This window comes from Arachis hypogaea, chromosome 13, assembly GCF_003086295.3.
Source record: "Arachis hypogaea cultivar Tifrunner chromosome 13, arahy.Tifrunner.gnm2.J5K5, whole genome shotgun sequence".
In the NCBI taxonomy this organism is placed as follows: Eukaryota; Viridiplantae; Streptophyta; class Magnoliopsida; order Fabales; family Fabaceae; genus Arachis; species Arachis hypogaea.
Window position 1 is genome coordinate 17,011,586 of NC_092048.1, and position 16,600 is coordinate 17,028,185.

The 16,600-nt window shown below is 30.4% G+C and overlaps 1 protein-coding gene across 2 annotated transcripts; it reads left to right on the forward strand.

Moving 5' to 3' along the window:
- The first annotated feature begins 1,371 nt into the window (after positions 1-1,371).
- LOC112737496 (probable WRKY transcription factor 31) lies at positions 1,372-5,318 on the forward strand. Of its 2 annotated transcripts, none has more exons than XM_025787418.3 (5): positions 1,372-1,817; positions 1,905-1,982; positions 2,071-2,493; positions 3,789-3,902; positions 4,317-5,318. In XM_025787418.3, the coding sequence occupies exons 1-5, from the start codon at positions 1,419-1,421 to the stop codon at positions 4,977-4,979; spliced, it is 1,677 nt and encodes a 558-aa protein (XP_025643203.1). In that variant the 5' UTR covers positions 1,372-1,418; the 3' UTR covers positions 4,980-5,318. The 2 variants fall into 2 exon arrangements, with proteins under 2 accessions (XP_025643203.1, XP_025643204.1); XM_025787419.3 differs by having other exon boundaries at positions 1,378-1,817; positions 2,074-2,493.
- Positions 5,319-16,600: the final 11,282 nt, after the last annotated feature.

A 16,600-nucleotide genomic window follows, 5' to 3' on the forward strand; every position in this document is an offset into this window, starting at 1 on the left:
TGCTCGTCATAACCGTCCATTTATAATCAATTTTGTGAGAGTTAGCTCACTCGTTTATTTAAATAAGTGTCGATAGTTTGAATTTTTTATTGTGTAAAAATTTATTAATTAATATTAAATCTTTAAATAAAATATAAATTCACAATAAATTAATTTTTAATTTGTTAAAATAAAAAAAAAGTAAAAAAAAAAAAGGTAAAAACGTCCATTGACTCCATTCATTCACTTATTCATCAGAAGACTGAGGTGCCTGGCCAATAATAGCGGGGGTGGTGACTTATCAAAAGGCATCAATCTCTTTTTATTTAGTTAAATTATAGAAAAAAGTAAAATTATTTATTTATATTGTAATTTGTAAGCAAAGGAATTTGACCAGCTTAAAGTGTATATGGTATATTATTGGAGAAAAATAAATGCTTAGTTTCAATTATTTGAAGAAAAATTAACATTGCAAATTCTTTAAAAAAATTATATAATTAGGTCAAGGGAATACCAATAATTAGATCTATTAAGAAAACTTTACGTATAACTATTTTTTATATATATCATTTGGAAGCTTCTAAATTCTAAAGAAGTTTTTATAATTATATATATCCAACAAGTTTTCGACTTATTTTTTAAACATTTTTTTATTTTTTAAATTAACAAATATGATTAAAAACTAAAAATATATTACTTTAATTTTAATAATATTTGTAAGTATTGTTAAGTTAACTAACTACCCTAATCACTGTAACTATAAACACCATAATAACATGCGTTTTATTATTATTATTATTATTAGACCACACCTTCATTCAACCCTACACAAATATTAAAAATGAAAGAAAAGAATTAGAGTTAATTTAATAAATTAATAAATATGTGATATGTATATATTTCTTAAAAGATTTGATTACTGAACTGAACCACCAGTCGACCATTTCAATTCAACGCTGTAATGGCTCAATTATCTGCAGATGGAAATGATTCGAAGTTATTTTCTATATTTAATTAATTTGATAATATATGGAGCGAAAATGAATGTCACATACACCTAAAATAGAAAAAAAGTGTTAGGAAGCTCCATAGACCAAATCAAAATACACTTGATTACGTAAAACACTCAACAAAACTTGTGATAATGGCCAACAAAATAAGTGTGAATTTATAAATCTGTTAAAATCTAGACGTGGATACACATTATTCATACATTACATGTCAAATTGAAGGACTAAAAGCTTACCTTTGAACAAGGAGAAAAAAATGGGAAAAAGAAGAGTAAAGAGAAAAGAGAAAGAAGAGATTGTGTTGAAAATATTCAAGGGTAGCTAGGGACATAAAGGACACTTCACATACATATACATGTTTACTAGCACACTTTTTTGGTCCATGATTCATCTTTGTCAAGCTAGCTAAGTCTTAGTTGCCCTCTTTTCATGCCGAGTCCATTGTCTTATTTACTCTCTATAAACACAAACATTGCATACACACTCCTCTCTCTCTCTCTCTCTCGTTCTCTCTTTCTCGCCATGGGAGGAGATGCTGCAGGACTCTCCATGGATTCTTCCGATCCGATCCGGAGGTTCTTCCTTGGCAGTAATAGCCCTGTTATTCTCAACTCTTTTCCTCAAGACAAGTGGAATCATGAAAGCGCCACCACCACCGCCTCTTTTCAACAAGTCAACCTTTCGAATCACGATCATCATCACAACACGAGACAAGAGTTAGACTTCTTCGTCACTCATCACAACGACGACAACCGTATCGCCTCTTCTTCTTTCCCTGCCGCCGACCACGATAACAATCATCGTCATTCCTTGGAATTCAAAGTAAACGTGAGTTCTGCCACTCATTGCATTCTTTTAATTATATATATAGCTCCACACTAACTCTAACTCATGAACCATGTGTTTTAATCATAGACTGGTCTGAATCTTCTCACTACCAGCACTACGGAGGACGATCACGTAAATTTGCAAGACAGAAGAACTAAACTTGAGGTAAATGAAATGAAATGAAAGAAATTGTTCATATTACAGTACTTATTAATTAGGTAGTTCAATTAAATTAAATAATTTTGTTGAATAGGAGGTAGGTGTAATTGAAGCGGAGATAGAGCGAGTGAAGGAGGAGAATGAAAGGATAAGGGAGATGATTGATGAGGCAAACAGTCATTACAGTGCGCTTCAGATGCACCACATGAATCTCATGAACAAGAGCAGTGACGATGAAAGAGTATTGGTTCCAAGGCAGTTTATGGATCTAGGCTTAGCAACAAATTCGCACAATTGTTCATCATCACGATCAAGATCAAAATCACCATCAGGGAATAGTAGTGGTGGTGATGGAGAGAAGAAGAGAATGAAAAGAGAAGAAAGCCCGATGAGGGAAGAAGAAGCAAACAAAATAGAGAGGTCAAGTAGTCCAGCAAAACATAATCTTGACCAAGCTCACGAGGCCACTATGAGGAAAGCTAGAGTTTCTGTTAGAGCCAGATCAGAGGCACCTATGGTATATATCTTTCTTTTTATTTATTTTTACATTCCTCCTATCCTGGTAGCTATATACAAATTATCAATTATCAAACCAATCATCTCAATAAATTACATATTAAAATATCAAAAATATATATTCAGTTCAATAATATAATATTTAATTAAAAAATTAATTATTACCATAAAATACATATCAAAATATAAAATATATATTAAAAATAATTTAAATAATATATATATATATATATATATATATATATATATATAGATAATAGCAGATTTTAAGAATTAATTTTAATATATAAATAATATTTTTATATAAATATATAATAAATAATTTAATAATTGATATTTTTATATATATAATTTTTTATTATTTTTAATTTCACACTTAACATATTTTTCTAAGAGTAATGAGATAGGTTTTAAAGTATTTTGCAATGGAATAATTCTGAATTTTAGAGGAAAAAAATTGCAAAAAACTAATTTCCTCTTAGTAAAATGCCCTCTATAAAATGTCTTTGTCATGCTCTCTGTTTTTTTTCTTATTTTGTCCTCGTTTAATTTTTTTTACAGGAAAAGCATATATATATATATATATATATATATATATATATATATTAAATTTTAATTTTTTAAAAAATTAATACATTTTTAATAAAATCTAATACAAATACAATTTAAATTCAAATTTAACATAATAAATAATAACATACACATAAATTTTTTTAACATATAAATAAAATAAATAAATTAAAATTACTTACATAACTTATATATAAAAATATTTAACTAAATTTTCTTTTCACGAATCTTCATGGGATGGGTACCTGGCTTCAATCTCCGCTCTGTGAGTTTTCGTTAATCTTTCCATTGCGAATAATTCTCGAAAGTGTGAAATTTTTTTGCCATTTGGGCTGGATTTTTCCGAATAGATGGGAGGAATCTGAAAGATAAAATAGGTTAATTATTGTACATGAACTTTGTTTTTTAATTAATAAAATTTCAGGCATTTATTTTATATTTTTTAAAATACAAATAATAGATTTAATACAAAATTATTTAAAGACCTAAATATATAATTTTAAACATATATACTATTCTAAAAGAAATTAATTAATTTCTGTTAAGTGTCATTATAGAATATATTTTATACGGATATTTAATTAATCACATAATTAGATGACATAGTATAAGAGTGCCCTTATTAAAATTATTAAACTCTATTAAAAACAATATATGATATAAACCAGTACTGTTTGTGTGTTTGTCCTTTTTGGAGGCTAATGGAAAACATGTTAATTGTGTCAGATAACTGATGGGTGTCAATGGCGAAAGTATGGACAGAAGATGGCTAAAGGAAACCCATGCCCTCGAGCTTATTATCGTTGCACCATGGCTTCCGGTTGTCCAGTTAGGAAACAGGTATGTATATATATCATCTCTCATAATCTCTCTATCTTCGCATTATTTAGGTCAGTTCAAAATTAAATGGATGATTAGTTTCCGATACAATTTAGGAGCTGATCCATGAATTGTTTATAGATATTACCTGCTCTAATTATTTATTATATCCTTCCATATTAAAAATACTTTTGGCTCCATATATATATATGAACAAGATCATTGAAGAAAAAAAGTTGTAATATTATTAAAGGATTTTTATCAAGCTAATAGGGTTTTTACTTTCTTTAATTTTTATAATAAAATATTAATGTGACTTATTACTATATAATAAAAGTCTAATTCTTACTTTAGTATTCATTTATTTTTATTCCATAACAATAAATGAATACTAAATAAAAAATATATATATTTGGTACCATAAAACAAAAACAGGTGCAAAGGTGTGCAGAGGATAGAACAGTGTTAGTGACAACATATGAAGGGAAGCACAACCACCCTTTGCCACCGGCAGCAATGGCTATGGCGCAAACAACTTCCTCAGCCGCAACAATGCTTCTTTCTGGTTCATCAATGTCAACCAATGACAACACCACCCTAATCAACAATGCAACAAACTTCTTAGCAACAACACTTCTTCCATCTTCTTCATCATCATCATCAGCTGCTACTTCAACCATGGCAACAATCTCAGCTTCAGCACCATTCCCAACTATCACATTGGACCTTACTCATGATGACTCCCCCATCAACAACAACAACAACCACCCTTTTCAGTTCCCAATAAGGCCTAGTACAATTCCACAAATACCCTTCAACATATTTGGTGGTAATAGTAGTAATAATAATAGCAATAACCAATCAAAGTTTTGTGGTCTACAAATGCCTAATAATAATAATAAAGATCATAGTAATAGTAGTAGTAGTAGTAACAATCTTGTTGATACAGTTGGTGCTGCAATTGCATCTGATCCAAACTTCACTGCTGCTTTGGTATCAGCTCTTAGCTCCTTTATTAGTGCTGCTGCTCCTACTCAACAAAACAACATTAGCAATAGCAATGACAATGGCAATGGCACACTCAACAACAATAGCTAGCTACCAATGGTGGAACCAATCATTATTAGTTGATCCCTTTTAAAAAGTTTTTATTTTTTATTTTTTTATTTTATTCTAATTTGGCTGGTTATTTATGACCGCACCGTTTTTTTTATTAGTTTTTATTCTCATTTATTTGAGGAACTTGCTTAGGGCATTAAACTTTAAACTATATATTACTATTTGACAATTAGACAGAGATTCTTTTCTGATCTTTTTTTCTTAAATAATTTTAATTTTGATTTGGTTAGGAGAGGTTTGATATTTTATTTATTCAGTTTGTATGCTCAAATGAATTAAATTTGTATAGCAAATCGAATGAAAAGTTCATACACAGAAGTGACCTCGTTAGTTTCCCATTTTGTTTATTTATTTATTGTAGGGTGATTACATATATGTTAATGGATTTTGATGCTTGTTTATTATTTTATTATGAAAAATTAATGAGAACCAATTATAATGAGCTAATATCAATCAATTATTCAATTTCTATTGTAAAATTATTTTTTAAAATTTAGAGGTAGAATTTAGGATATAAAATTTAAAATTTAGGATTTAATTAGAATTTAGAATTTAAAATTAAAAGAATTAATTTATATTTGTTGGAAAAATTAACTTTTCAGTTAAACTTTTTATTATATATATGATTTTTGTGGTAAAAATATGATAAAAAATTAAAAATAGATAAATAAAGATAGAGATTTATATATGAGAATATAGAAGTGTTCTTCATGAAATTCTCACAAATAATACTTGATAATTTATGAGAATGAATTTTTTATTCCACAAAAATGATACACAATAATTTAACACAAGAGTTAGGATAATATAAACTTGTAACTTTTTTTTTAGAATATATTTATAGATCAAGATTTTGAATTAAATAATAATAAGATATTATTTACCTAATTCACTTATTAATTAGTAGAAATACATTATGAAAATTTATGTTTCATTAATTGATAATGTTCTATATTTCATTATGTATAATAATACTCCATATTTTATTATGCATGATAATGCTCTATGATGACATCCACAATAATATCATTTTATAACCATTTTAATTAATTTTATGGATTTCCTTTGTAATTTTCTTATGCTAATAAAAAGATAATCCAGAAGAGAAAAGAACAAAGAAAGAAGATTAAAGAAGGGAGATAGCACGCAGGCAGTTGCGTGTACATAGTGGCAATGAGGAAAAAGAAAATAAAGAAAGAAAGAAAGAAAGAAAAGGGTCTGAAATTGAGTGGTTGATGAAGATATGTCACAGCTTTGACATTACTGTGATTTTGTGAGAGAAAAGGAAGACATACTCAGAAAGAAAGTGTCATGTTTAATTTTCTCTAAATACTTCTAAATCTCCATGCTACTTATTTTGGATCCCATCTCAAAATTTCTACATCAACTACTACTTGGATTTCCCTCTTTCTTCATTATCTCGATCTTCTACTCGGATATGAAAAGATACTTTCCTTTGAAAAAAAAAAGTTGAATAATTCATCCCAAAAATATGAGGTGAAGGTTTTGCGGTTGTTGTTTTTGTTATTATTATTATTTGGGTAAATAAGTGAAGATTTTAATATAAACATCAAATTGTTTTTTTTTTACAAAAAATAAGAGACTCAAATCCGCAACATCTTAATTGAGTATAAGAAGATTATGCCATTTGAGCTATAACTCATTGGTAACATCAAATTGTTGTTTGTACTTATTTAGTGGATTTAATTAATATAAGCATACAATACTCAGATATAAGTTTGGTAAAATTTTTTAAACAGGTATTTGTACTTTTCAAAAATATAAGTATCTTATTTTGCAATTGATAAATCAAAAAATTTATATACCTGTGTTTATAGTTTTTAAAAGTTAGGGATGCTTTTGAAAGTATTTACGAAAGAATCTTTTAAAGTTGGTTTATGCATATCAAAATTAAAAAGTCTAATATAATCTTATACATTAATTAATATTTAAATTTAATTCTTACATTAGTATCTAATCTATTATAGTATCTTTAAATTTTAAAAACTATTTTAGTAAATACCTTTGTTGTTATTTGTAATTATCAAAAGTTATTTTTAATTTACTAAACACAGATATTACAACTAGGGCGGGAAGTGAGTTAAGCCAACTCATGAGCCAGCTCAAGTTCGAGCTCATTAATAACTTGATAACCTAAACTCGTAAGCTGGTGAACCAAGCTTGAGATTAAAATTGAGCTCATAAATTAAATGAGTCGAGTTTGAGCTTGAATAAGCTTAACTCATTAGCTCGTGAGCTGACTCGATTATATATATATATATTAATACACATATCCTATATGTATTTAATCTATATTTTTAATATTATATATATACATATGAAATAGTAATATATATATATACACACGATCTTAATTATTTAAAATTTTATATTTATTTTTTATATATAATTTTGATGTAGGACATAAATAAAAAATTTACAATTTATTGATAGATAAACAATATATAAAATTGATCTTTTTAAATATTTTTAAAATATATAAATTATAATTTATTGATATAGAATTATAGATTATATTCTTATTATTTGATCAAGCTCGTAAGCTTTCGATGAGCCAAGCTTGAACTTAAGAAATAAGCTCTTGTTAGCCGTGAATCAAACTTAATTTTTGTGAGTTGAATTTGAACTTGGTTTAGCTCAACTCAACTTGGTTCACTTCCAACCCTAATTACAACTTTTAAAAAACCCTAATTATAACTTTTGAAAAATAAAAATTTTGCCAACCTAAGCCATAAAAACAGGATAGATAGTTGTCTTTGATTAATCACTATAAGTATTGAAATAAGATAAGCGATTAGCAATGACTGATGGTTTCTTACTTTCTTATAATCTTATTCACACTATATCTAGGTTGCTGATAATGGTGAAGAAGTTACAAATTTCAATTCATAAAACTTATTATTAATCCCTTTTTATTGCAAAAATTATGTCTAGGTGACATACAAACCAAAATGAGTAAATGTTTAATTTAGTTTTCAAAATTTAAATCACTCACAAAAATTAAGTCTTTGACTTTTGTAAATAATCAACTAAGTTTTTTAAATTCAAAATCGTATAATCACATTCGTTCCTGATTATTCACCATTCTATTAGGAATTAGGATATTGATTTATATTTTAAAGATATTTTTTTATTTATCTAACACGCTATTAAAATTTTATTTTTGAGACTTCTGAAATAATTGGTAGAGACCAATTTAGGTGCATAGCAAATCAAATGGATTTAATAGTTTTTTTCAAGTCCATGCACTTTTAATTTCCACTTCGTCTATATACATATCATCATTTCACATTTTCAACTGTTTGTCTGCATACTTTTTTTTTTTCCTTTCAAACTTTCATTTTTGGTATTTATGTAAACCAAATTTAGCACTTTTTCATCCTATGCATTACATGAATATTATATTTTTTAGATTAAATTTGTATTTCGGTTCTTTTAAAACAAATAATAATAAAAGAAACAGAATCACGTGTTGAAATGAATGTTTATCTTGTTGTACATATTACTATTTGCTAGTTTAAGTTTAGAAGTGCACCTTCCCATTCTTTTCAGTTCAAAGCCAAAACTTTAGCTTTGAGCATAGCAAGTTTCTCTTACAAAGATGAGCACTTCACAGGGTGTTATTACATGAAAAGGTATATTATTCATCATTATATAAACATTAAGCATGCATGTAGAAATCAATTAATTTTCATGTTATTTCAACTGCCTATGGAGCTGCACGGAAGGAAGCCCAAGTTGAAAGTGGATCAAGTGTTGCTGTTTTTGGATCAAGTGTTGCTGTTCTTTTGAGTGCACTGGAGTTGCATCTTTGATTAGTGAATCCTTAGCAGCCACAAAGATGGTTAGTTTCACTTCTGTCAAGTAATTCAAAGAGCCAAATTGTGTCAAAGTTGTCATCAAGATATGATTTTCTGGCAATTGATGGATGTAAAATTCAAATTATGCAGCTTCAGATAGTTTTATAGGAGCATATTCTGCTTTAAAAATCACACAAGTTGCAGTCTGACAACTATTCTGTGTGAATATAAATAAAGAATAGTTTGATGCATGTGTGCAATAAGTTGGCAGTCATTTTACTTCACAGTTGTAATGCAAATAAAAAAAATTTTTGATATGCAATATAACTTTATCCTAGTGCACAATGTGCACTCATAAATATTTTAATAAGTAAGGTGTTCAGTTCCTACTTTGAAAATTATTCTTTCAGCGAGTAACTTTGCTAATTTAAGCTCCTAATTGCAGGAACAAGTGAACAATGCTATATGATTGACTGAAAAATTGTGTGACCGAATTCATTGTCAATTTGTCATCATACAACAAAAGTAGACATACTCTTTGAGCTTGTCATCTGATTCTCTATTCTAATCTATTGTATACAACATGTATATGCTAATCTATGTCAATCTTCTATGATCTGAGATTTATAGCCCATTCAAGCCAGAAGTGATTCTTTGGAAGACATGTTCGCTACAAGGAATAGTGAGACCTCCCATGGGATGATCATATCCAAACTCTTCTTCAGCTTGACTCAACAAGTCTTGGAATGAAGGTTGGTTCAAGTATGATACGGGGATCACAAAACGCTTTTGATTCTCTCCAACATACACTGCAAGATACCCTTTTGGGAGTTCCACAGATTTTGAAGCTGCTTGGCTAGCTGAGAATGATGATGCCCTTCGAATAACAGGTAAACGGAAGCCCATTTTTCTGTATGTATGTAAGTGTTGATGCTTAAGAATGCTAATGAATTGTGTTGTTTCTTGAGACAGAAGGAAATGTATTTATAGATTTTAAGATTCTTTGGAAGATTATTATTTCCAAGATAAAATTATTGTTGAAGTCATTACAGGATTGCGGGGTATACACACGAGAGATCACATGGTGCTGCTGTCTTAGAAGTGGTTAAGAGTGAATGCCCCCACCTTCTCAAAGAATAGCCAAGACTGAAGCCATTGCAATCAAATGAGATAAGATCAAACTGAAGCCTTATATTTGTTTGTATTAATTGGTATTCCATGCTTTTGTAAACATGCTTTAGACATGTCACATTTTGTTCTTGATGGCTATAAATCATATGTCCATATCGCTTTATGGACATGTTTTAAGACATCTCATATGAATCCTTTCACGTACTGATGTACCCTGTGATCTGTTTTCTATTGCAATAAATGTATTCATATCCACTCTGCATCAGTATGAAGAGCCAACTTATGTGATATGTCTTAAGCATGTCTGCGACATAAGTAGTAGTCCATTAAATCAGCTTTGTATTTAACCATTTATTAGCTTCTCAGTTGTCTCTTTCAAAAGGTGGCAACATTGTTTGGCAAGAACTCTCAAATCTAAAGTAATCTTTCACAAACACAATGAAGACACTACCATGTGATCTTCGTTTCGCCCTTGTCTCAAAGTAGGCCTTATCGAATGGCTAATTATTCAAAAACTTATAGATGGTATATCTATATATAGACGGTTACCCTTGCACTCTAAGGCAACACAAATCAATAGCAACAACAATTCTTCTTTACACCCTTTGTGATCATTTGCATTTTTATTAGTTTGAAGCAAAACAGATCAATGGGATTTCGATTACCTGCTATTAGAAAGGCATCATCTGCTGTAACCCAAGCAGCATCAGTCCCAAAAGGCTATCTTGCAGTCTATGTTGGAGAGAAAATGAAGCGGTTTGTGATTCCTATTTCCTATTTGAGTCAACCTTCATTTCAAGATTTACTAAGCCAAGCAGAAGAAGAGTTCGGATATGGTCATCCAATGGGTGGTCTCACTATTCCTTGCAAGGAGGATGCTTTCGTGGATCTCACGTCTCGCTTGAATGGACTATAGTATAATCCAAGGAAAACAAGACTGACTTAGATTAATTGAGAGACAAATTTGTACAGCAGGCACTTGGAATTTTTCTTTTTTACTTCCTTTCTATTGGAAGATACTAACTACCATCTCATTGAGATGTCAAGGATGTAATATCAGAAATTTTTTCCCAAGTTCAATGAATTTAAACACCTTATCCCTAAGGACTTGTATACTCTATTCTTTGCATATGATCTTCACTTTTGAATGCATCCATGTGACATGAATGCATCTAAATAGTAAATGCTTTACTGCTGGCAAATGAATCTCCTGCTTATGATGAACAGCTTTACTTCTCTAGATAGTAAAGACAGTCACAAATTATAGTCAATGATTTTAGCCATGTAGAAGAGAGAAGATTAAATTATTTCTCTGGGTAGTAGTTATTTGGTACAAGCAAAAGAACTGTCATGTTGAAATCCATATAGATCATTCTCTACATCTTCAGTTTTGCTATTCCAGCAAGCTAGCTAATTTGTTGAAACAAATCAATAACTCTTGATTACTTAAGCCACTTGGGCAAATCTATTAGTTTATGCTATTACCACATATTCACACTGTATTCTCTCCCAGATCAGAAGCTCACCAACTTTGATTGTTTCACTTGAATTTGACATCCCTCTAAAGCTTGTCTTCCTAATTTTTACAATGATTTACATCTTGCTTTACTTTATATATATAAAACTGTAACTACTAACTAGTATATTTGAAACCATTGCAGAATTGTACTCTTAATTTTCAATTTTATGAATGAAATAGATTGCTCATTTTTATGGCCATATTTTAAGATTCCAATTTCATATAATATTAGTTGGATAATCACTGAATCTGTGTGGATTGCAAATTTGTAATTCTTGTTATTGTTCTTCAAAAATTCTGGGCAATTTGGACATGTTTAATTTTATTATGATATTGTTGCATATATTAGAGATCATTCATATCAGACAAAGGCAAACAAATTCCGACAATGTCATGCTATAACTTTCTCATTTAACATTTTTATACTTTCCAATGAATGATACAAGGAAGAGATCAAAATGGACAATGTTTATGTACAAAATTTGTCTCAGCTAAGCTATGTCAGTCTGTATTAGAACAATTTACTGCCCAATCAATTGAGAAGTGAGGTTTAGGAATTCTTCCTCACTGCATGGAATTGTGAGACCACCGGTTGGATGTTCATATCCGAATTCTTCTTCTGCTTGATTTAGTAATTCTTGAAATGAAGGCTGGTTCAAGTAACATACAGGAATCACAATCCGCCTCGTCTTATCTCCCACATAGACTGCAAGATAGCCTTTTGGAACATTAGTCCCTTTTGATGCAGAAAGTGATGCCTTTCTAATACCTGGAATGCGGAATGCCATTGTTTCTTCTTGTTGATCGAAAGAAAAAGAAATAGATTGTTCTTGAAGGATTTGTATGAGAGAAATATGTGATTTCTGATATTTGAGGAGATGCAACTGATTTGTGTTGGTTGAGAACACAAGAAGAAGTGTATATATAGTTGCTATCCTGAAGAAATTATTGAGATGAAGCTGTAAAATGGGGTCTACATAGTGACAAGGGTTAGCAAGGGATCACATGGTATTGTCTTGGAGGTCTCTTTCAAAGATTAGGACCAAGGAAGTTAAGTGAGAGTACACATCCCACCTTCTAAGGTAATTGCTAAGTAGCTAATATATGATATCCACTTGAAATAATGAAAATGTACACAAATTCATAGGTGAAGGATGCTTCTTCAAGAATTGTAGATGTACTTAAGGTACTCCTTGAGACATGCTTTAGACATCTCACAAGCTTCTTCAAATTGACAATACAACTGATAATGAAATCTGTTGATCTGAGGCCAGAGGAGAACCGATATGAACCTCAACTTTTCAGTTACACCAGACTATAAACCACACACCATGAAATTTGCAAAACATTGCAATCTGTTGGCCTACCCTCTACAAGGTGGACCTTGAATTATGTAGTTTAACAAGCTGATACATATGAAAGTCCGCTGAGACAATACCATGTGAACTCTTACATGCCCTTGTCTCCTAACTGGTCCTATCTGATACCCTTCCTCCACCAATCATTCTAATATCGGTCTGTTTATAACATATCCTTTTATCTATATATATGTTCATGGTTGCAAGCATTTAGCACCAACACAACTACACAAGTCATTCACATCCTAAAGCAAAAAAAAAAGAAACTCAAAAAATTGCATCTTGTTCACAAGTCATATCTAAGACTAATATTTCATCAACACATACATACAACAATGGGTTTTCTTTTGGCTGGTATCAGAAGAAAGACATCATTTACTGCAAACCAAGCAACTTCCAAAGTTGTGGAAGTCCCGAAAGGCTATCTTGCCATGTATGTTGGCGAGAAGATGAAGCGGTTTGTGGTTCCCATTTCTTATTTGAATCAACCTTTATTTCAAGAATTACTAAGCCAAGCAGAAGAAGAATTTGGATATGATCATCCAATGGGTGGTCTGACTGTTCCATGCAGTGAGGATGCTTTCTTGGACCTCACGTCTCGCTTAAACTGACTTAGCACAAGTCCTGCCGAAGGAGACTGGCATAGATTAGTTGAGAGTGAAACTTATCCTTTTTTGTAACAAGAATTGAGAGACAATTTTGTGTAGCTGGAACTATAGTATAAGTTTTCTTTGTAGCATAACATCATCTCATTGAGATGGCAAGGATGTAAATATCAGAATTTTTCCTCCCAGTTTCAATGAATTTATAGATTTCTTCTCGAAAGATTTATAGACTTAAGTGCTTTCCATATGCTCTTCACTTGTGCATTCCTTGTGTTTCTGCTACTGTTGTATAAAAAAGTTTGCATTAACTTTATGAAATGCTGCGAATTTGCTTCCAAAACCCCCCTTTCTAACAGTTGGCCCTGGATCTGTAAATTGCTTTATGACATGAAGGATTGAATCATTAACTGATTCTCAGTCATATGGCTAAGTTAAATATATTGGATCCAAGTTTATATTATTAAATGTTCCCCTCATTATTATTATTATTCTTTTGGGTTGTGAGTTCTGGAAATTTGCTGCAATTGAACTTATGATGAAATGTTGTATTCCTCTAAATGGACATATTATCACTTTTTATGATTGTTTATCATATATAAATAGTGTCGTTGCCGAAATCCAAATAGATAGATATTTCTATGCAGCAACTTCTGTTTTGCTTTTTCATCCAGCTAACTAAAATTGTTCAAATAAATCAAATGACTTTTGAAGCATGAATTTAAGCAGGCATTAGGTTGTTCTCAAAGTCTGTACATCCGTTTTCGATAACAAGGGAGTGCCTCTTCCTCTAAGAAATCTATTAGTCCTTCACATATTTACTTTAGTAGTTTTAACAAATTGTAAAAGAAACTTTATTCTGATATTGCCACATATATTGATATTATTCAGGTTGAACAAAAAGCTGTATAAGCGAATAACTTTCTCATTCATAAAACATTTTTACATTTTCAAAGGAATGATACAAGGAAGATACCAAAATTGACAATCTTCAAAATAAGAGAAAGAGCCTTCTTTACAAAATTTTGTCTCATCTAATCTATGTCAGTCTCTATTAGCACAATAAGAAATAATTCAGATGAAGCTGTAAAATAGGGTCTACATTGTGAAATGATCACATGGTATTGTCTTGGAGTTCATACATCATATTCATACCCCACTTTCTGACATAATTGCCAAGAAACTACACATATCAAATCAAAGACATCTAAATTAAAGCAATGTAGTTGTACTCAAGATACTGAATTAGACATGGTTTGGACATCTCACATGTTTCTTCAGATTTAGAATTGCTATTGACAACGAAATCGGTAAACCATGTCCACAGCCTGATCTATATCTCTGAAACAAAGTGTTTTGAGGCCAGAAGAGAACCAAAATTGGACACATGATAATGATCCAATATGAACCTCATTTTTGAGTACACCGGATTATTAACATATCCCTTAGAATTTGCAGAACCATAGGCAACATGATCGAATCAAACTTGCTGTTTTATACATAAATTTACCTTAAATTATCTAAGACAACACCATGTGATCTCTTTTATGACCTTGTCTCCTAATAAGTCCCATGGCAACCATCTCCTACACTTTCTCCACCAATCATTCAAGTGGCATTATGTTTATAGCATATTCTATTATCTATATATATGCTCATGGTTGCAAGCATTTAGCAGCAACACAAGTCATTCACATCCTAAAGCACAAGAAACTCGAAAACTTACATCTTATTTTCATTTCTTAGACTAGTATTTCTTCAACACATACAAAAATGGGTTTTCGGTTACCTGGTATTGTAAGAAAGGCATCATTTACTTCATCTTCAAAAGCTATGGAAATTCCAAAAGGTTATCTTGCAGTTTATGTTGGAGAGAAAATGAAGCGGTTTGTGATCCCCATATCATACTTGAACCAGCCTTCATTTCAAGACTTGCTAAGTCAAGCTGAGGAAGAATTTGGATATGATCATCCAATGGGTGGTCTCACAATTCCTTGTGAAGAAAATATGTTCTTAGATATCACTTCTCGCTTGAGTTGATGCTAGCACCATCAAGATTAGGCTGACTTAGAAATAGATTACACAACACAAATTTTGTAACAATCTCTTAACCTGAGAAAGATTTTCTCCATTTTTTGTTATCCTACTATTCATCTCAATGAGAAATTTATGCACACAAACATTTGTCTGCCATTTTCTCCTTAAATCTAAATGTATTGTTAAGTTCAAAGGCAATGACAAGCAGAAAGTGCTGCTCATAAAATCAATTTTCACTATGTTGTACAACAAGTGCAAAAGAACCAGCAGGTAACTTTTATGATGATAGTAAAAAAAAAGTTATGATAAAAAAAGGCAGTAACTAAGTATGAATTTGCATAATCTTAGTTTCAATAATGATAACTTGTTTGGTCAATTCAATTATCCAATTATCACTATAGGATGATTATCAGCTTCAAGGACCAGTCCCTATATTTACCATGTCCCATTTTGCTTTCATCTGTCTTTGAAATCTCTGTGGACCCTTCCCAGTTTGAACATGGTGATCACTGAAATGTGGCCTCTGAAATGACAATTGGGATTGAATCTTATCCATATTTTAGAAAAGATAAAATAAAATAGAAATATTAATCTAGTTGTATTCCATAATGTGATGGTAACAATGTATGATAATGAATTATTTGGCTTATGTTTGTGCAATTGCCTTTGATAAAGAAATATTATGACAATAATCATAATCAATTGGACACCAAAAAAAAATCATAATCAAGTGTATAATTATCAATCGTGAGAATAATCTTTTTAAATAGATTTATGTGGTGTTAATTTCTATTTCTTAAGTATTATGTGTCAAGCTTTTAACAAAATTCAGGAAAATATTATTTTGCAATGATGATTAAATTGGAAGAATATGGGAACAACAGATTAACAAAACAATTTTATTCTGTGTTGCAGAGACCATGAACCTCATTTGTTGTTGTAGAATCTAGTAACAAATTGGCTAAAACTGTTTCAATAGAAATGTGTATTTTGTTCCATGATCAACTCAAGGACAAATAAGGAACTATAGTCTCTATCGAAAGCAGAAAATCTGATGATATATATGAACTGAAACTTGAAAATGCTACTGATGAATAAATTTGATTTCATTCAGATTTGAGCACAAGCTAAA